The sequence below is a fragment of the Myripristis murdjan genome, chromosome 3 (assembly GCF_902150065.1).
Source record: "Myripristis murdjan chromosome 3, fMyrMur1.1, whole genome shotgun sequence".
In the NCBI taxonomy this organism is placed as follows: Eukaryota; Metazoa; Chordata; class Actinopteri; order Holocentriformes; family Holocentridae; genus Myripristis; species Myripristis murdjan.
Genome location: NC_043982.1, coordinates 14,719,378 through 14,741,690, shown reverse-complemented (window position 1 = coordinate 14,741,690; position 22,313 = coordinate 14,719,378). Strand labels below are relative to the sequence as shown.

Sequence of the window (22,313 nt, the reverse complement as noted above, 5' to 3'; positions counted from 1 at the left end):
AAAACAATCCATGCAACCTAACAAAGGAAACTGAACCAGAAGCAATACATAAGTCTCTTACCTCCCCAGCGAGACCAAATATGGGGGAAAAAAGTCATAAATAAATGGCAGCAACAGAGAGTGAGGACCAATCCAAGTGGTTCCTGATAAATAACAAGAAACTACAACTACCTGGGACAATATGATCATGCAAATGAGCTGAGGCAAGAAGGTTCTTAGTGGGCTTCCTTAACCAGCCTGTTTATGTCTTACATACCTTATGTCTAATGTGTGTTTTACCAACTTTAGGTATGACCTGTTTCATGAATGGTGAGGAACCTGATGTTTACAGCAATGACCTCAATAGCTGTATTTTATTTTTGATTTATTCACAACAATATTTTTCCCCCCACAATATAAATGACATAAAACACGAAATGGCCATTTCCAAACTCATATGATGTGATGAGCTTCCTGTTGATGCAATGTGACTGATTGTTGGCCTCATTCACCTGCTTCATGTAATCCTTCTCAAATGGAGGTGAATCATGCCCGGTTTGTACACACTGATGAAGGCTGCAGAGCCAAAAACATTGTGTGTTGCCAAAACAGAAAAATAATGGTAAGATTTGACAAGTGCAACCCTTTATTACTAAAGTAAGAAATTTGTTCAGTCACAGGATAACACAGCATGTAGGTTAACCACAGTGTCCTGAAACAAGAAAGTTCTGGTTCACATCTACACATTTACCGCTTCCGCCTCCATAATGTCACTGAAGAGCCTGCCATCACCTGCCATCGCGCCCGTCTCCACCTCCCACAGTGCAGCCAGTCAGAGGCGACTTGTCACCTACTGATGTGCAGCTCACACAGACACACACACACACACACACACACACACTCTCAACACAGTCTCTTGGGAAGAGAGTATTTTAAGAGAAGCAGATCGACTGACCACAGAAAACCATGAAGAAAATCATGACGGTGGTCTTCACAACAAAGAAAATATTCAGGAAAAACCCTAAAATCACAGATTTGTTGTAAAGTGCATAATAATATTAACAATAATAACAGTTTTCCACAGGCAGTCCAACACTACTATAAGTCACTGAGGTGTAAATGTATTCATGAAGTTGAGAGGGAAGTGTGTTTGAAAATATCTTTGTTGTCCAAACTATTTATTAGGATTGACTCAGAATGGGCAGGCTCATTGCCACTGAGAGGCAATTCATATAATTGATTGTGCTATTTGGGCAATGATGGAATAATAGCCAATCAGAAACAGAATTAGAATTTAACTGGATTTCGTACTGAGAATACGAAGGAAGATTTATTTTCTGTTGGCATTCTATCTGTTTGCAAATTGCACATTAATGCCTCATTATACTTTTAATTATGCTAAATTTATTCATCAGAATTACTAATTCATTTCTCTTCTCTGTTGCTTGTGTGCTTGTCTAACCTTGATTAGTTGGATTTATCATGCTGAGTTACGCAAGATGCAGCGTCATAGTGTCTCCAAACAGAATAGAGAGTTCGTTGCCTTTAATGACATGATGATGTACTGGAATTACAGTACATTCAGTTTTGTATCTGCTCTCTCATGAAATTGTTTGCAGTGAAAACAGATTTTTATAGGCTTGGAGACCTGTGTGTAGGTCTAAGTACTCTCCACACCCCATATCGCTTTGTTTTTGCCATGGAAACAGCCTTCTCTTCCTTGGGAGGTTGTGCTCCAGTCCAGTGTGTACAGCAGGATGCCAGTCATGGTCCACCTGATGGAGCTGATGAAGGTCAGCTGTTGTCTTCACCTAGAGGCCCCTCAAGGCAGCAGTGCAGAGCAGGGCAAGCAGGAGGATCTCTGCCATTATAAACAGTGAACTGCTCTCCTTTCACAGTGCAGTTACATCTCAACAGAGCGTTTCCCACCAAAGACTGATTCCACAGTGCTCAATGGGAAGGCTCACAAAATCACTGCATATTTCTCTGAGGAGTTTTTGCCTCTTCTCCAACAAAAGGAGCAAAGGTACAACTGAATGGCCACATAAGCTCTCTTTTAAAAGTTGTTTATTGAAACGGCAAAATAGCAAGGATTATTTTTCAGGGAAAGAGTGTAGTGAAAATCCATTTTTTTTTTTTAAATTCTGAAAACACAGGGAATGCGACTAAACTAAGTTAATACACTTAAAAATCAACAATTACTGTAGCATACAATATACACATTTGATCAGAATTTTGCATGACATGCGTGACTGCATGACTGAGCAGTTTCTCACCACAAAAAGAGTGAAATTATTGAGTTTATCATTGTACATTTATTTTGTCAGGGTTTTTCAGCAGAATTTTTCAGCTTAATCTTTTCTTCACTGAGATCCATACAATTTAAGAAGAAAACCCTATTTGTCACAATCTTGCATTACAGATAGTAGGGCGCCTCTCACGTAATTTTTCTGACGTCTAAAATGTCCATGCTTAGAACATCAACATTTGAATACTCTCCATTTTTGTCTGAAAGAAATTTTTATCCTAGCTGTCATTTAATTTAATTTTGGGTAGATCCAATTATGTTCAATATTTCCTCCTGCCTAAGAGTATCATTTTTGTTCAGCATCACATGTTCATACCTGCATTCATTACATTAATGCTGTGAACATAATAGCTCTACAAATTGCAGACATTTTTCTACAAATAGACATATTAAATCAGTTGCATCACATTTATTCATTTTTATTCAGAGCCAATGGAGCCCTGTCTCGATGTTGGAAAAAAAAATAATGATTTGCACAGGTAAACATGAAAATGGAAGCCAAAGTGTCAGTCATTTGACCAGAGCGCCTCATAACAACCATTCAGTGTGTCCGCTCAAGGTTGTTTATCTTATTGCTTATATTAGAACAGAGATTTACACATTCCCCACAGCTTCACCAACTTTTGTTTCAACCCACACTAACTACACAGCTTTGGGATCATTCTATTCAAAAACATTAATTTACGTCACTTGCAAGATCACTGAAATTTAAACACATTGTTAAAATAAAAGTCCAGAAATTGGCGCTAGAATTAGCATGCATCTTTTCTGGATATCTCCTTATATTTTGTTTTGCACCTTATGCTCCTCAGACATGATTTTTTTTTTTTTCCGAGTTCCTCTGCAGACAAATCCCATGCTTCCTGCTTGGGAACTTTGTGTGCCTCTGTAACAGTACACTGTACAGTCTCTGTGGTGAATATTAACACCTCCAAGTCACACAGACACAGAAAATTGTTGAGTCAACTAGTGTTTCTCATTTTTTATATAATGAGGTCAAGTTTCTCTCTCTCTCTCTCTCTCTCTCTCTCTCTCTCTCTCTCTCTCTCTCACACACACACACACACACACACACACACACACACACTCTCTCTCTCTATTCTACATCTATTGCTGTGACTTTATTATGTGATTGTAAAACTGTGCACATGGATGTGTCTGTTCAGTCCAAACTCTACCATGATGGATCATCTCCTGTGCCATCTTGGTCATCATACGAGGTACATGTGTCTGTACTAAAACAAAATACCTCGGCCATTTCATCACAGACCAAATAACTGATGATGATGACATTAATAGACTGTGCCAAGTTTTATATGCTCAGGCAAACATGCTGGGAAAGAAATTCCACATGTGTTCAGACCAGGTGAAAATTTGTCTCTTTGGAGCGTATTGTACCCCGCTTTATACTGCCCCATTATGGTGTAAATTTTAAGAAGGCGAGTATTCATGAGCTTCAGGTTGCATACAACGATTGTATGAGGATACTATTGAAACAGCCGAGATGGTGTAGTGCAAGTGAGCTGTTCTGTAAGGTGAGAGTCAGCTCATTTCAGGCTTTGCTTAGACATCTGATGTACAAGTTTATCTGCAGACTGAATGATTCTCAGAATGCCATCATTGCTCAGCTGGTTAGCCCTCGTGTCAGTGAGGTGAGATACCGGTCACCTCTGTGGAAAAATTCGTACAGTTGTCTTGTTTAGCACTGTTTTTCTTTTTCTTCTTGAATATTTTTTATTATTTTTAAAGTCTCTTATGTATATGATTGAGTGTCTTGTTGTTTTATGTAATGAGTGTTGTATGTTTTTTTTTTTTTATTATTATTATGGATCTTGAGTCTGACAATAACCAGGATGACACCCCCTGGCTTGACCCTCATAGATAGTGGGAAAGAAAAAACTCACCGAAAAAACCCACGGAAAATAGGGAAAATGAAAGAAATCTCAGGAAGAGGGGACCCCTTCCTGGCCAATCAGGTGTGCAACAGGTGGTGATCAGGTGATCAAATTCAATTAGCCAATTAGACCAAGTCAAAAAAAAAAAAAAAAGTTACAAAATGTAGAGTCAAATCACAAATTAAATCAGCTAACGACTCTACAAATGATAGAACCATATGAATGATAATTACTTAGACAAATTATTTTTAATGTCATTTTAATGGTAATTATTCTCTCAGTGTGAGGCCCTTTACTCATTTTTGCTTTTGTACTGTACAAACTGTAATTCTGGAGTAATTAAGCTGATAAATCATAACCTCAAATGTCTTAACTCAACTCAACTCAACTAAACTTTATTTATAGAGCACTTTAAAAACAACCACAGCTGAAACAAAGTGCTGTATATAAATGATTTGCATCATGGCATCAATATTGTGAGTGTTCAAATAAAGGTAGTAACTCAGCTCTGTGGGACTGTCTAACATTTTCCACAGGGATTACATTTGTAGGCGTGTAACCTGTGGTAAAACTGTTGTTTGATTGATAGGTTGACAATGGTTGACAACAGGATGAGTTTCACATGGTTTACAAAGCTATTATTGAGGGCTAAAGTGAATGATTTTTTTTACCTTTTTTTTTTATTTCTGGATGGTAGCTTGAATCGATAAGAATTGTGGGCCGGCATATATAAGCATTATGCCTCTGCCTGTACCTTTTCAGTCATTACTAGACTATTTATACTAGTTGTATAACAGATTGTATATTGTATATATCCTCTTGCACCCACCCTCAGAAATCCCAGGACATCACTGATGCCGTCCTGTGTTGTACTGCTCAATTTATTCCCACACTGTCCATTTGGCTGGCCAGCTGGTTCAAATATTTAGGAACACAGTGTCCTACTGTGTGAGTAACTTTTCCCAAGAAGCTTAACTTCAGCTCACACCGAAAAACCAGACAGTTAGAAATTCCTGCCCAGTTTTGTTTATTTATTTATTTATGTATTTATTTATTTTATTTTATTTTATTTTGTTTTATTTATTTGTTTATTTTATTTTCAGCTTTCAGTTATAAATAATATGCATTTTGCTTTGACATGTTAATCAACTTATTTCTTTCTTGTGCAAAGCAGCTACATTGAGAATGGTGTTAATTCTCACATGCGTATTTTTAAATCCATGTGTGAACATTTGCCGGTGTTTTGTGGTGCCCTGGTTCAGCCGGTTTTATTTCTTTTACTTTGCTCTCTTCGTCTTCTCTCCAATGGATTCTCTTCTGTTTTCATCTCCCTTGCTCTGGGAATATGGCTGACTTCTATTTATATGCTCTGATGCTGGGGAGATGCAACCTCATGGGACTTCTTTACAGCTCTCCCTATACTCTTTCTCTTCCCTTCTTTCTCTCTCCCCACTTTCTCCCTCCCTCTCACTCTGTCTGTCTCTTCCTCTCCTTTTGCCTCATCTCTTCCGCCCTCTCGCTCTGTCTTCATCTTCCTCAGTCTCCTTGCTCTCTCTCCTCTTTGCTGTCTTTTTGAATGTGTGCGGCTGGCAGTCACCCTGTTATTCCATGTTGCCATGTTATCTAGTCCTTATAGATTTTCAATAGCTCTTCTGAAACTTTTTGCTCTGTGAACTGTGATTAAATTGTAATGATCGTCATTGTTTTCTCTGCGCCACTCAGCCATAACAGTATCTAACCAGTGGATTGATTTATTTACCCCCCTATATGTTCACACACACACACACACACACACCACACCCCTGGCTTGTTCTCAAATCCATATGACCACATAGGTTGTTTGTTCCAACCGTTTAATAAAACCAACAGGAGCTTTTCCTAAATTTTTAATATGACCAAAAGGACACTTTCCTGAACCAGTTAACTGTTCGCAACATTCGCAATGAGCAGTAGTTTGCTATCAGCCACTAAAAATGCTTGTTTAAGGTCAGGAAAAGATTATTGTTAAGATTAGGTTTGTCGTAATGGTTAAGGTTAGGAAAAGGTTACAGTTAAGGTTATGAAACATCAGCTAGGAAATATTAGTGAACATGCACTAATATTAGCCAACTAAAAATGAACATTGCTGTAGCTTAGATTTGAACTAGGGTCGGTTGAGTGAAAGTCACATTGATTGATTCATACACCAAGGCCGTAACGCCCATATACATTGAGAGGTACAAGTCCTCCCCAATGTTCAGGCACTCCAAAAATTGCTAATATATTCCAGCAAAAATATTGCTGGAATATATTAGCAATTCAATGTTTAGGCTTATCTGTCCCCCCCAATGCTGAAATGGTGGTTTCGGCCCTGTCATGCACCTACATCCACCAATTTCTTGAATTTTATTGCTCCCTCAATACTACACCATGGTGTCAGTATTTACAGGACCGCTAGACCGCTTTAAAACATAACTGGTAACACTTTACAATAAGAGTACAACAATTAATGTTAGTTAACGTTAGTTAATGCCATAATGGTTAATTAACTGTTAGTTAATGATTATTATGGCATTTACTAATGTTAATAATATCTACAATAACCCTTAAATAGCATATAAATTAATACCTTAGCAAGAACAGCATTAGTACATGATTCTTAGTCACATTAGTTAACGGTTAGTTAACTTACTTAATGTTTATTACCTGTTACTTAATGTTTATTACGGCATTAACTAACGTTAATTGTTGTACTCTTATTGTAAAGTGTTACCACATAACTAGAAGTGATAATAAGTTGCTGTACAAAGGACCCATGCAATCGTTTTTTGCCGGAGGATAGTCTGCGCTAGATATGAGGGCAGGGCTAATTAGCATCAGATAGCAGTCAAACCCACAGTAATGAGTTCCCATCAGCATGGTTTTAGGTTTTAACACACTGAACTGCACTGAGCTGGTAAGCGCTGTACCATTCTTTACGCTATGTTTTTATTTTGCACCGTCGTACTACTCATTCATCTTTCCCAGTGCTCTGCTCCCATCCTCATAATCTGTCTCTGCTTCCCTTTGTCCCTTGTGCCTTGTGTGTGTGTGTGTGTGTGTGTGAGAGAGAGAGAGAGAGAGAGAGAGAGATTTCAACCTGTCTCAGTTGCTCCTAATAACAGCAGTGCCGTAACACCTTATCTTTCGACTGTGGGCTAGACTTGAGCACAATATGGAGGAATACTGTATGTTTCATTTATCCCCCGAGCTCCTTACTATTTATTATCATCAGTCTAGCGTACAGCACCGGCGCCAACAAAAGTTTAAGGCAGATTTGGTGTTCCTCAGTTACATAACATTTTGCATGGAGCTATATTTAGAAAGTTCCATAGCTACATTTGAGAGAGAACAGTTTGTAGTAGCCGATGAATGCACATCAGGGAGGCCCAAATTAAAGCTCAGAGGCCTTCCTGCTGCATACTTGCTGATGTTTCCTCATTAATCTGTTTTTTTTTTAGTGTGTTTATCTTGCACACAAACAGATTTGTCTACTACCGTACAGACACCCCTCCCAAAATATTAGTAGGGATAAAATGTTAATAGTTAATAGAAATAGATTCCAACTTGTGCCATCATGAACACTGAATTTTCCATAGGTTTTTATCAAAGGAAAGGTGCATTTCTCAGTGTAGGGAGAGCTTGCTGATCTAGTGGGGCCAACCTAGTCTACCAGGTTGGACTAATGCCAAATAACTCAAGTGAAAAATTAAACATCAATCACAAAAACTGCACTGATGTGCTTTATCTCAGCACTCATTCAAGTTAAAGTTTGAAATGCATTTAAACACATATATTCTGGGCAGTCTGTTTTACTGTGGTTGGCATTTGTTATAAGCAGTCCTTTTATGGTTTGAAATACAAATCAAACTAATCACATTCTTTTGATGCTTTTCTGAAGACCTTGGATAAATAGCAAAATGATGAAATTCACTTTGAGCCTTATTTTGAGCATAAAGTTATGCAAGTCTTGCATGAAGTGGGATATGTACATTGGAGCATGGAGCTGTTCCTGTTCAGGCTTGTACTATCTGATGTGCACCCTGAGGATTTTGGGTGTGCCTTTGCTTGTGCACAAGTTTGCTCAAAATTATTTGTCTTTGCTTGAACCTCTTTGTCCTTTCCACCGATAGAGTGGGAAATTGGAGCCATGGACGTTTATGCTTTGCATGTCCCTCTGAGGCATTTCCTTTGAATTCTGTGTATTTTTTATTCAGTTTTGTTTGGGATGCTATGGTATAAATATTGGATTGGTAACACGCCCTTGAGACAACAATAGGATAGAGTTATAATAGAGTTTACTTGACAAAATCTGATCTGCTTTTATTCACCTATAAGGAATACATGAAAGAATTGATGTCAAAACCATTTTCATATCAAGATGAGATGAGCCTCTTAATGACATTTGCTTTCTGCTCAGCTAAACAGCAAGCCTCAGTAATCAGTTTCTGTCCTTGGCTGTGTATTTTGTGCTTCAGTGTATTTCCAGTGTATTTGTCGGTGTGGCTGCTTTTTGCTATTAAGACGTACAGCAGGCAGCCAGACTCAGAGGGTACAGATATTCCCAAAACATCCTCAGGCACCATGTCACCTAGATGGAAAGAGCCTGTGCTATTGTTCAAGCAATCAAGGTGTAATCCTTGTGCTAACGCAGTTTATTGATTAATTTGAATGATTTTGTAATAGTGTTGTTTCCTTTGATGACTTTAAAAACTTCAAAAACTGTTTTCCTCAATGTGAAGAGTTGTCAGTCAAATTGCTCTGAATACTAATCCAATTACTCAGACACCAGACAGGAGCACTGCAAAGACAATTCATATCAAATTAATTTGCTTCAGGTTTTTGTCACTTATAATTGATTTGTTGTCTTGTTTGCAGAATTCTTTCCCCTCATGAAACAGATGAGGCATATTTCAGGGTTTCAGGTGTGCAAAGAATTGTGCTCACAAATAGATTTAAGCTTGAGTCACAATATGTGCTTCATAATGTGAAGGTGAATGTGATTTGATGAGTTCAGCCCTGTGTGAAGCCCATCCTTGGTGTTTTAGTAGACATTGTAGTGGTTTCTCTGTTGGACTGTGAAGTGTCTAGGCAGCGGTAACTGCTAGAAATTATTGGCCTCTTGGCAAGATGCGCAGTTGCCTCTTGACCTCGTCACCTCTCTGAGGGGCCCCATCTGGCTCTCTGATTTGCATCTCTCTGTGTGTTTAGTAGGGTTTTACACATCAATCTAGGCTTGAATGAGCATTTCACAAGAGATCGCTGTTACACCTCGGTCCAGTATAGAGGGACTGGATCTGTTATTTTGACAAATTATATGCTGCTGAAGCCAAAGCAGTATGAATAATTGATAGTAAATATTTGAATTCACTGGCAGGTGGTTTCCTGTTTGCTCAGCAGCCTTGTGTAGAATTTTCTTCCAAAAGTGCGAGTAATGCAGTCGCAGTTGATGTGGGTTCAACGATTTGGCTAACTGGTAGTCGACTCTGTGCACATAGAATGTTTTTTCTCCGACAGGATGTCATACATAAGCCAGTCAGTCAAACAGCTGGATCTTGGTCCTTCTTTCCTTTTGGATATTCGTGTAATTCTGAAATGGGTTTTCGGCAAACCTGCTGTACAGTCCTCCCATTTTTCAAACATTGTTCTGCTTCAGCTATTCTACTGTACCCAGGAGTGTGGCAATATTCTGTATGTGACATGACACCCTGCATTGCTGTTTTGTTTGTCAGTTCGGAGTTGCATGCTGGAATACCTTTATTCAGGGTTGAAATCTTTCCTCTGATGGCTGGAGACGCTTATGTAATGTGTTTTCAGCAGTGTCTCAAGGAGCTCAGGCTTGAGTTCACTTCACCAGATAGAGCAATAAATGGCTGGAAGCACTCTTCAGTCCCCTGGGCTTCCTGGTGACGTGACTCTGGGTTTCCACGACAGTTCTTCAGACATGGCATTTTTTTGTTCTTAACTTTATTTCTTCCCTTCTTCGAAAATCAAAATGAAAGTATTCACCTTCATATTTTATGGTCTACTCTTGGGAGCACACACCATCAAGTATGTCAAGTTCAAAAGTAAAACTGCCATGCTACAGAATTCTTAAAAAATCTATCTGCATGCAAGTCCAAGAGCAAGTCCAAGGTCTGAGATGATGTAGAAAACACAAGGTTTTGTTGTTGTCTGAAAAACTAGTTCTGCCTGCACCATTCTAGCACTTTCCAAGTGTTAGCAACAAATCTTCACAGGTTTTGAAATGACCGCTGACTCCATGAAATCTCTAACCCCATGACTCCATCCTCAGGTCCTTCACTGGTGGGTTCAGTGAGGAAGGACTGGGCCTCTTATAACAGCATTGCCCTCTCCTGGGCTGAGGTGGAACAGCCGCCTTCAGAGATAGTGGACTACGAGGTCAAATACTTTGAAAAGGTATAACCTCTCACCATACATGCAATTTATATTGGATATAGTATTTTGAAATACTGTGGGGCATTGAGCATTTTATATTGTTCTAAGATAATGATTCTGAACTGTATGAGTTCATTGCTTACTACCAACAGTGATAAAGTGATAAAGTAGTGTTTTTTGTACTTTTTGCAATTGTTCAAATGCATTACAAGTGTTGCAGTGCACAAGAACAAACATGTTGTTATATGTTGTTATCTATAGCTCTTCTGTTGATCTGTTTTGGTGGATTGTAGGGTGGAAATAATGTGTTCAGATTTATGTAAAAGTATGTCACTTGTCTGTCCCAATGTATTAGAATGTATTGTTGTTTGCTGTGATGTCTGATGACCTGTTTCCACTTTGCCAGGAGCAAGAGCAGCTGAGCTACTCATCCACACGGACCAGAAACCCGAGTGTGGTGGTAACAGGCCTCAGACCCTCCACTGTCTACGTCTTTCATGTGCGCGCTCGCACTGCTGCGGGCTACACTGCATACAGCCCCAACTTTGAGTTTGCTACTGAAGCTGAGGGTATGGCTGTGGCATGTAGTTTTGCATATTTTGAGTATGTAGTTTGACTTGTATGCATCATTTCTGTTTTTGTGTAAGTCTGGTGCTGAATTTTATTACTGTATTCAGAAATCAAATACATGTTGGAATTTCAGTTGATGTTTAATATTTGTTCAAGTACAGATGGGTCAGAGAGTAATTTTTGAAAGTCAGAAATCTCAGGAACTGTCATGACTCATGGGTCAGCAACCCTGTTATTACCCTACACATACACTATATAGACAAAAGTATTGGGCCACACCTCTTAATCACTGAATTCAGGTGTTTCATTCAGTCCCATTGCCACAGGTGTACGAAATCAAACACCTAGCTTTGGGGAAGGCCCTTTTCTGATCCACCATGGCTGTGCCCCAGAGCACAAAGCGAAGTCCATAAAGGCATGGTTGGGTGAATTTAGAGTGGAAGAACTTGACTGGCCCACACAGAGCCCTGACCTCAACCACATCCAACACCTTTGGGTTGAACTAGAACAGAGATTGCAAGCCAGGCCCAAAGACTTCCCAGAAGAGTGGAAGTTGTTGTAGCTGCAATGTGGGGACCAACGTCATATTAATACCTGTGGATTTAGAATGGGATGTCATCAAAGCCCCTGTAGGTATAATGTGTAGGTGGCCCAGTATTTTTGTCCATACAGTGTATATTCTGTATATTATAGCTAGTTCCCATCAAAGACATGATGTGCTCAGTCAATTTTTCCTTCCACAAACATAAAACAAAAGCCACTGTCAATAACCCTTTGAAACCTGTGCACATTCATTTGATTTCTTTCAAACACATGGGGAAAGGCAATGAGTGACTTAACAAGTAATGACCCAAAACTAGCAAAAAAAATTGGTAAAGCAGTGAACAGAAAATGAAAACAGACAAAAAAAAAGAAAAGTAAAGAAAAGAAATCAAGGAAATTAACTGTAATTAAGCAATTAAAAATATCCTGAAAATAAAGAGAGAGAGAGAGAGAGAGAGATAGGGAGAGAGAGAGAAAATGACCTGAAAATTAGCCCCAAAAATGGTTTTCCTGTAACATTATTTTAAATATACAATTATAGTAATTATAAATATAGTTTTTGAACATGTTTCCCGACCCTTTTGATATCCTAATAATGTTCCCTCACTCTTTCTCTTTTTATTTTTTATTGCCTTATAACTGAGTCATGTCTTGCTAAATTGCTCTTTGCCTTTTCTGCCATGTTTTTGAAAGAAATCAAGCCAGTTTGCTTAGGTTTGCAATTAAGTAAAGAAAACTAATAATGAGTATCCATTGGTCCGCTAATTTCTACAGTAAATGTTTGTGATTTTACATAGGATCCACATTCTCTTTCACCTTACTCCTTCCACCCATACAATACATACTTTTACATGGCTTCATCTCACACAGTTTGTTATTATTTTTCTCTTTTTGAGGTTTACTTTCAGCATTATTGCCCTTATTTGCTTGTACACTTCAGACAGAGAGAGGAAAGATAGGGAAAATACCAGGTTCAAACTTAGGAATTCACAAGTACATGACTGTGTGTGAACAAACTGAGCCACTAGGCCGACAAATGACTCATCAAAAGTACTGAAGATTATTGAGAAAATGCCAGGAAATTGTTACAATGTGCTGAGTTTTACAGTTGCCATGTGCATGCACATAGGATTTCTATGATTGAACTGTTCCGTCTTCAGGCAGTGTTAGATCACACAGCTGGCAGCCCTCAGTTTACTCCAGGTAAGATGCACCTTTGCCACCCTGGCAGCTGTTGTGTAAATATTATCTGGCCTCTGTCTCTAGTTAACCCTCTCAATGCTAAATGGGAATGAGCAGACACAACACCAAAAACTCATTATATCTGCCAGACAGTGATATGCAAAAATGTGTGGTCAAGGACAGACTCCATTATACTGCCAAATATAATACTTTCCAAATATCACAGATACCACTGACTGTACAGCATCAAGACACGGGGCAAAACAACACATTTATAGGAATAGCAAATAGTGTTTGTACTCATTTTCATTGCAATGAGCAAAGCAAATGGCAATAGGCTTGTTGCTAAGTTCAGAATTAGAATCAGAAATACTTTATTGATCCCCGAGAGGAAATTGGGTCAGATGCAGTTGCTCAATTCTCAGGGAGGCTCTAAACTTACTTTACTAAACTTACTCTAAGTGTTACTAACACTTTTGTTTCAAAGAAATACATTTGTAAAATAGTCTACATTATTTTAGATTTTGTCTCAAAGACATAAAAATATGAGAAGTGCATGGCCCAATTTTTGACCATACCAACGTGAAGGAAAGAAGAAGACCAGGTTTTGAATACATTTATGTGCAAACCAGGGCACAGACACAATCTTCAGTGCACAAACTTCAATGTCTACGAAACAGGAACATGAACAACTGCTATATGTGTATCTCAAGTCTGTGTAAGACCTGTGCAACTTTATGCTATCTGAATATGGCCCAAAGAATTCACAGTTTAATCTACAGGCCCATGTATTTGTGTTATAGACACATGTTAATAAGGGAAACGGGAAAGAGCATGCACCCTAACAGTGTTTAGTATTTATTGATGAAAGAGCAGATAGAGAGTATACTGCGTGTGTGTTTCTCCATGAATGTTCAGGGTTGATTAATGTGGTGCGAGTTTTTAGTTCAGCTTCATTTTAAATGCAAGAACTTACAAGCAGCATGGGAACAGATTGATAACTGAGGGCCAGTTTGTTGACTGCATTCATTTTCAGTCATTTGTTGCCAAAGGAATAGCTTCATGCTCTGGTGTTCGTGTTAAAAAAAAAAAAAAAAAAAAAAAAAAAAAAAAAAGTGTCAGTTCTCTGGTTTCTTACTGGGGGAGGTTTGGGCTGCCCTGCCTCAGACAGAAGAGCAAAACAGTATACACAAGAAATATCATATGTACACTCTCCCTTTTCAATGTTTTCACTTTCCTCAGATCCTGATGTGGCTGATCAGGGTCAGGTGCTGGTCGTTGTCACAGCATCTGTAGGAGGCTTCTCGCTGTTGGTCATCCTCACCCTCTTCCTCCTCATCACTGGACGGTAAGGGGCCCTGTTCTTTCTTTCTTAACCACCACCACACTTATATTCACTATCTGCCTTGCCTCCCTCCTCATCATCTCCGTGGTAACCTACTGCAATCAGAAATTTGGTAATTGGCCATTTTGCACCAAGGAAGCTAAAGAGCCAAATTACATGCATGTAAGCCATTTACCAGCTGTTTCATCTAATCAGCTGCCTTCTATCTGCTGCTCAAAATGTTGGTGTCAGTCTGCCATTAAATATTACAGTTCCGTTATTGTTGGTACATTTTAATGGTTGCAGCACAAACATCAAGCCAAATTTTAGGCCTAATTTTTTCATCTTAACCTGAAACATGCTGTGAATGTGTAGGCAAATTCTTGAAAATCCAGTAGTCGCTGCATCACAGCCCTCATCTCATGCATGTATACCCCACTTCGGTACCAGATGAACCAAGCCACATAGGGCGGTATGATTACAGCCAGAAAGATTTAAGTTTGAATGTCCATTTACATTACCTAATGAGATTTATTTCTAACAACTGCTTTCCCAGGCTTGCTGTGTTCCAGATATGCTTATTAATTGCTGAAATCACCTTTATTTACTGCCTAATGTGGAATTGATAGAACTGTCTTGGTACAGCGGTCTGTGGGTATAATAATTTGATGTTTTTGAACCGTGCGTGTTTTTGTGTACATAAACACTTGGGAAAAAAAGCGTGGAAACATTGTGTTTGTGCTGCACAGAACACCGAGGTCCACTACCCTGACATTTGCGAAAGGCTGCTTTCTTGTGTATGGCTTTAAGATTATGGAAGCAAATTGCTCTCAGTGCTAAAGATATTACAGCTTGAATGTTACTCTCTCCCCACTGCTCCTCTATTAAGAGACCGAACCTTAAAAGCCTTGAATTAGAGGGGATGTGAGAAATAGAATAAACAAGGGGAAAATGTAAAGAAATAAGAAAGACTACAGAAAGGCAGGAACAAATGACCACCGGGTTACTCAAAGAGGAAAGAGTGCAGTTGTGCTTTTCAAGCAGTGTAATTGTCTTGCAAACCAAAAGTTGATAGTCAGACATTACATGTACAAACCCAATAGCACTGTGTGGCAAATGCCTATTGAAAGCGATCTAATCTGCTATTGCTAGTCTTAAAAATGGAAAATACTATTTTCTTTCATAGAACATAAGTTCACTGTTGCACCTTGTGTCTCTCCAGTAATAATTTCATCACATATCTACAAGTGTTTGTTATTAATTCACTTTATGTAGCTGGGGACAAAGCTGATAGGGTTCGAAAAAGGACGGTGAAGAAAAGGGCACTTGGTCCCAGATGTGCAGGGGGCTTTCATGTAGTATTGAAATACAAGCTGACTTTTACTCTTTGGCCAACTGCTTCACCTGTCACAGGTGTCAGGGGTACATCAAAGCCAGAATGAAGTCAGAAGAGAAGAGGAGGACACGCTTCCACAGTGGACACGGTAACATACACACACAGTTTCTTTGCTTCTGAATGTGAATGTGGACTTTTCCTGTTGGAAGGGATGCATGCTCTCACTCCTGAAAATAACACCCAGTAGTTTAGTGAGCCAGCACAAGTCACTTTGTCTCAGTGTCTCATCAAGGTGATTGATGAATTTTTATACAGACTGATCAGAGTTTGATCCGAGTTGTCAGCATGAGTAAATTTATGTTTTCTCGCTGTTTCTCATTGTTTGCATTATTATTTTTACTGAATTATTAATAATCAAAAGTTGAGTGGGCCATCCACCCACCGTTTAGTTTTCTTTAGCATTTTCATTTTATTAGAGAAGCACAATAAAGTCTCTGCGAAAGCAGGGATGACATGTGACAAATGTCCAGGTCAGACTTTAACCTGCCACTTCTGTTCACCTTAGACCACTGAGCCATTGTGAGGAGGAGTGACTTCCATTCATTTGTCTGTTTGTCCATACAAGCATCTGTCCATCATGCAATATTTCAGACATATTGATGGGAATCCGGTTAAAAAAAAAAAAGAAGAAGAAGAAGAAGAAGAAGAAGAAGACGAAGAAGAAGACGAAGACGAAGAAGAAGAAGAAGAAGAAGAAGAAGAAGAAGAAATAAAATATGGAGGATGATGCATCTCACCACTGCGTTGCAGCATTTTCAAAATTATACTGATTGGCTCCAAGGACGGGTGATACAGCTTTTATTTGTATACATATGCATCAATTGTCATGACTCTGACTCATATGTTGCTTACTGGATTTTTGCCAGATCTTGGTGAAATAGCATGTTTCTCCACTGCATTCTGTTTTCAAAGTTACTATCACTGACCTAAGTGTGGCACTGCGATTACAGATTGAACCAAGGTGACATATTTGTTATTGATTGGCCTAGAGGGGGACAAAATGTTATGCTGTTATAAATTGAGACAATTTGAAAGCAGGGAGGGAGACGCAGAACTCCGGCAGGATTCTAGCCAAGGCCAGCAGGGGAACACGTGCAGCTCCAGGGGAGGGGAGACAAACCATCTGACTGTCTCTAGGCACAAGTTTTGATTGATCTGAAACTTAAGCACAAGGACATTTGAATAAAAACAATGTAACATTCTGACAAGCCAACACACACACACACACACACACACACACACAAACACTTATTTTGTTACTATCACTCTGGCAGGCAGAGAGCCGCATTCTGCATCCTTGATTGGCCTTGTGTTCTTTTCCCTGCATAGACAATTAAATGTGTGTGTGTGTGTGTGTGTGTGTGTGTGTGTGTGTGTGTGTGTGTGTGTGTGTGTGTGTGTGTGTGTGTGTGCGCGTGTGTGTGTGTGTGTATATTTGTATGAGCCATCCATGCAAATAGTATGAAACCTACTTGAGTAGTTAACAAATGCAGTCTTTTAAAAATTTTTAAATTTTTGCTATGTTTTTGTAAACCTGACGTGGTACACAAACTGATGCTTTTTTCTGTTCTATTCTATTCTATTCTATTCTATTCTATTCTATTCTATTCTAAGCTGTGTGGATACCCTAGAGACAGAGCTAGTGGGTAGAGTCCAAACTGGAATCTATCTTACACAATGCCTTTAACTCTCTACGATGAGCTGACACAGCTATAGAGTATCTTTAGTCCCCAGCTCATCTCCCTGAGGTTTACCAAGAGGTGCTTCAAGTTTTCATTTGTACCAGCCATCATGCGGCGACACAATGCTTACTGCAGCAGCGCACTCCAGCATCAGCCAAATAAGAGGAGGATGATAAAGCCTGGAATGCCCACACTGTTGTTGTACACTGCTGTGGGCTGTTTCCTCTGATGTCTGCTCACACATTCACATGTATTTGGAGACAATCTGATATCCATTTATTCATTCTTTTCTCATTCAGTCCCATTCTCTGGGATAAAGACCTATGTGGACCCAGACACTTATGAAGACCCCACTCAGGCTGTCGAGGAGTTCACCAAGGAGATAGACCCTTCATGTATTCGCATTGAAAGAGTGATTGGTACAGGTAAAATAAAAAAGACACCTGCAGACAAAAGGATTCTTAAAGCAGCCTGATTTAAAGTCATATATTGTGTCCTAGAGGAACAGTAGAGAAATATTAATCCATTCCACTTCTGAAAGCCAATGCTACTTACTCTGAATAATAATATTCACTGGTTCATTAATTTGAACAGATTGTCTCTGCTATTTAGTCTGTGAGTAATGATGAAGGCAGCTTTCATTTGTCTGTATACAGGAGCAAGACTTCCACCTGGTGGCAGCAGGGTGCACTTGCCATTACACATATGATCATGTCATTTGTTACAACTTCACGCTTTTGATTAACTGACTAATTAACTGAACCTAAACTGCAAAGATTTAAGGTCATAGTCACGATTTCATCAGATAGTTTTCTGAACATGTTTTTATGAGATTTGAATTCTAACAAGTTAATAATTATTGCAGACCACAGTGTCTGCTCTGAGGGAGTTTGGTGGGGAAAAATAATCCCTTTGCAAGACTTAAGGCCATAATAAGCATTAGTTTGTCATTTCACTGAGCAATAGTATATTTAACATAACTTGGAATACATTTTCTGATGTATCAGAAATTATGCACATAATAACTTGAGATATTTGACAAGGTGAAGAGACAGGTTTGTGTATATGTAAGTGTGTGTGTGTCTGTGGGGGTTGTGTTGTATGTGCATGTGTGTATCTTACAGGTGAATTTGGGGAAGTGTGTAGTGGTCGCTTACGTTTACCGGGGAGAGCTGACATTGCTGTGGCAATAAAGACTCTTAAAGGCGGCTATGTGGAGCAACAGAGGCGAGACTTCCTGCGTGAGGCATCAATCATGGGACAGTTCAATAACCCCAACATCATCAGACTGGAGGGCGTGGTCACCAAGAGTAAGCTCTGGGCGTGGGTGAATATATATGTGTTTGTGTGTGTGCATGTTTGTGAAAGTTTTATCTTTCTTCCTCATTACTCTCCTCATTCTCAAATCATTCTTTCCTTCAGTCTCTTTTTTCATTTCCCACTCCTACCATGTATTATATTTTGTTTTCTTTTTTTCCAGGCAGACCAGTAATGATCGTGGTGGAGTACATGGAGAACGGTGCTCTCGACTCTTTCCTCCGGGTGAGAGGCATGTTTACACATTTACATGATATATCTTGTATCCTGAGAAGTCATTGTTATATCATCTCTGTCCTTTCTGTCTTGTAACCGCTCCAGACCAATGATGGCCACTTCACAGTCATCCAGCTGGTTGGCATGCTGCGTGGCATCGCAGTAGGCATGACCTACCTTTCAGATATGGGCTACATTCACAGAGACCTCGCTGCTCGCAACATCCTGGTGGATGGTAACTTGGTCTGTAAGGTGTCTGATTTTGGCATGTCCAGAGTTCTCGAAGACGACCCTGAAGCAGCATATACAGCTACAGTGAGTGTTTGTGTAATAGTTTCTTCAAAGGATATTGCTATGCATTGCCTGACCAGAACTGGTAGTTTTAAACACAGAATATCTCTTAAACAGACAAGCTCTGTGTTGCTGTTATCTATGTTATTTGTTGTTGTTATTTGTGTCAGGGAGGGAAGATACCAATCCGCTGGACAGCACCAGAGGCCATTGCTTACGGCAAGTTTTCTTCAGCAAGCGACACTTGGAGCTACGGCATTGTCATGTGGGAAGTGATGTCGTATGGCGAGAGGCCCTACTGGGAGATGTCCAATCAAGATGTGAGCTATTGAACCACTGAAGCAGATTCAACACAACATGTTATTTTACGGTGCTTTCACACTTGAAATATTTAGTTCAATTGAAGTGAACTCTGGTACTCTGGTAAGTTTGGTTCATTTAGGCAGGCATGAACATATTCCCTGGGTGCTGACCAAATCAACCAGATAAACTCAAGTGTGAAATCAATTTGACACAAGTAAAGAAAGTGCTGGTGAGATTAACAAAAAATGTAATTAACCACATTTACAACTTTTTTTTTTTTAATTAATGTGACATAAACATCAAAGCTTAATTTATTCCCCTATTCATTGACTTATTATATGTAGTTGTGACTTAACTTTATATTCATCCTAATGAGAAATAATCGGATATGTCACTGTTGCACATAAAATGTGGACAGATTCCAAAGTCAAGCCACATGAAATCATTCACTGTGCAAGCTGGACATGACGTTTGTTACGAAAACTTTCTTCCTGTGACCTCTGATGTAAACTCCAAAGGAGTATTTTTCTCACAAGTCCCATTTTACTAGCCTTGCTAGCCCCATTGCAACAATGTAATAACTTGAGGACTGATTTGAACCAAAACTAAAGCATGTCTCTTAGACGTATCAGGTTGCATATCATACAGATTTTTTTTTTTTTTTAGAGCCCATATTGGCCCATATTGGTTCATCATTTCCAAATGTTTGTCTCAGGTCATTTTGTCCATTGAAGAGGGCTATCGTCTACCAGCACCAATGGGCTGCCCTGTGGCGCTACACCAGCTCATGTTGCACTGCTGGCAGAAGGAGCGTGGCCAGCGCCCGCACTTCAGTGATATACTCACCTTCCTGGAGAAGCTCATACATAATCCCAGTAGTCTGCTCACCCTGGTGAACGATGTACAGAGGTTAGATTAGACTCACAAAGAATCTGAATATCAAGAAAAAATAATATAGACATGATATATGACCTAGTGGTATGCTAATCTAACTTTTGAATTAACTTTTTTTTTTTTTTCTAGTTTCCCTGAATCCCCAGAAGACATGCCAGACTATCCCCTGTTCATCTCTATTGGCGACTGGCTTGACTCTATCAAAATGAGCCAGTATAAGAACAACTTCCTGGCAGCAGGCTACACAACACTGGATTCTATTTCAACCATGAGTATAGAGTGAGTCAAACTAAATGCTATCTAGTTCAGTTAGTGTAGGAAATAGTTGCAAATTAAAAACATATTAGCATCCCTAAACAGGACTGCAAAACAACACCTGTCAAAACGCAACTTTAGATGATGTTTTGGAAAGTTTTATATTACAAAATGTCTGTATGTGCATATATTGCAAGTAGCCTTGTTTTAAATGTTTGCGCTGTCTTTCACTGCTAAATAAATAAATGCTGGAGGAGTGTGTAGTAGGCTATCACCTCTTTCACCCTTGCACCCCCCCCCCCCCCCCCCCCCCCCCCTTTCCGTACCCCACCACCACCACCACCACCACCAATGACTTAGAGTTTGTTGCGTGTTTGTCTTGGCATCGGCCTACTGCTTCAGTCAAACTATTGAATTAAAGGCTCTTTAAATACTTTCTCCCCTCATTTTTCCCCAGTGACATCAGGCGTATTGGGGTTTGTCTAATTGGTCACCAGAGGAGAATCATCAGCAGCATACAGTCTCTTCGCCTGCAGCTTCACCATATCCACCAGAGTGGGTTCCAAGTCTGAGATGGTGGTACGAAGACAGATTGGATGCAAGGACTAAGCTGGATACAAACCAGAGTTCGTTGGCATTGACATTCAACTGATTGCACCAAACACCAGACTCTTAGGTGCTGCAGATACCACACACTGCTCATGCTCAGCGAGAGCTGTCCGCTAGACTAAATGAGGTCTAGCAAACACACAAACACACACACACACATTATCCTATGGACCATAGTCAATTAATTCACCACAACAACCAACCTCTGTCAGCTTTGGCCAAATATGGTCTCTTTATCTCAGCAAATACTAGCACTCACTTGAATCTAGGACTCATTTTCTCTAGTGTCTATTCAAGTGTCCACCAATACCTCTTATCTTTTCAAATGACAATCGATCCAGTTATTTCTATTGACTTTGAATGGTCTCAAGTCTGTTACCTCATGACTGGAGAGGTGAAGATGTGAAACATCGGTATGGCATGGTGTTGAATTGTATTTTAGGGTATGGTATGGTGTGCGACTTTAATAAAAACCTGAAAACTAGAATGATGTGCACTCTACAATGAATCAGCAAAGACCTTGGGAAATAACAATATACAAAGGGTTGAAGGACTTGGTATCGTGTCTTATACTTTTCCTGCTGATTTATGTAATAATTCACTGGGAAAAAAACAGATTCATAGTATGATACAATCATGTTTTTTGAAATGAAGACCGCTGAATGTCAAGATTTTATAGAAATGTATGTTCTATCCTCATGATAATGCAGTATGTGCTGTACAAAATGTCTTGTGAAAGGTGTATGTTTTATTCAGCATTGTTGTTCCTTAATCAACAATCCTATTTTAATACTTAGTTTTCTCTTAGAGTTTATCCACCTCAGGCCCAAAAATTGAGCTCTCTTCAGGGCAGATGGTTTTACAGGTCATTTAACGGGTCAAAAAATGTACTGTGCTGATGCAAATTAAACTTGGTCTCCACTGATCAAAGTGTTACACTGAAAGGAGCACAGTAGCAAAGATCTGGCATTCAGAGGTGGTGGTGATGATGATGATGATGCTGATGATGATGGCATTGGTTTTTAGGGTCTTATTGGAATCCTGGTGAGAAACTATTAAAGATGATGACCTTTTCACAACAGCAAATTGTGTCCTGTGCTAAAACAAAAAGTCCACATACATTACACTTGTA

At 39.4% G+C, this 22,313-nt stretch overlaps 1 protein-coding gene across 1 annotated transcript in view; it reads left to right on the top strand.

Annotated features, from left to right (window-relative positions):
• Positions 1–22,267, top strand: part of LOC115356890 (ephrin type-A receptor 6-like) — a 75,016-nt gene extending 52,749 nt beyond the window's left edge. The window contains exons 9-20 of the mRNA XM_030048178.1: positions 10,496–10,620; positions 11,006–11,168; positions 14,137–14,242; positions 15,632–15,702; positions 17,596–17,721; positions 18,421–18,606; positions 18,777–18,838; positions 18,935–19,144; positions 19,291–19,440; positions 20,139–20,332; positions 20,447–20,596; positions 21,030–22,267. Of these exons, the coding sequence (XP_029904038.1) occupies positions 10,496–10,620; positions 11,006–11,168; positions 14,137–14,242; positions 15,632–15,702; positions 17,596–17,721; positions 18,421–18,606; positions 18,777–18,838; positions 18,935–19,144; positions 19,291–19,440; positions 20,139–20,332; positions 20,447–20,596; positions 21,030–21,144 (1,658 nt within the window). The 3' untranslated portion in view covers positions 21,145–22,267. The remainder of the gene's footprint in view (positions 1–10,495; positions 10,621–11,005; positions 11,169–14,136; positions 14,243–15,631; positions 15,703–17,595; positions 17,722–18,420; positions 18,607–18,776; positions 18,839–18,934; positions 19,145–19,290; positions 19,441–20,138; positions 20,333–20,446; positions 20,597–21,029) is intronic.
• The last annotated feature ends 46 nt before the right edge of the window (positions 22,268–22,313 follow it).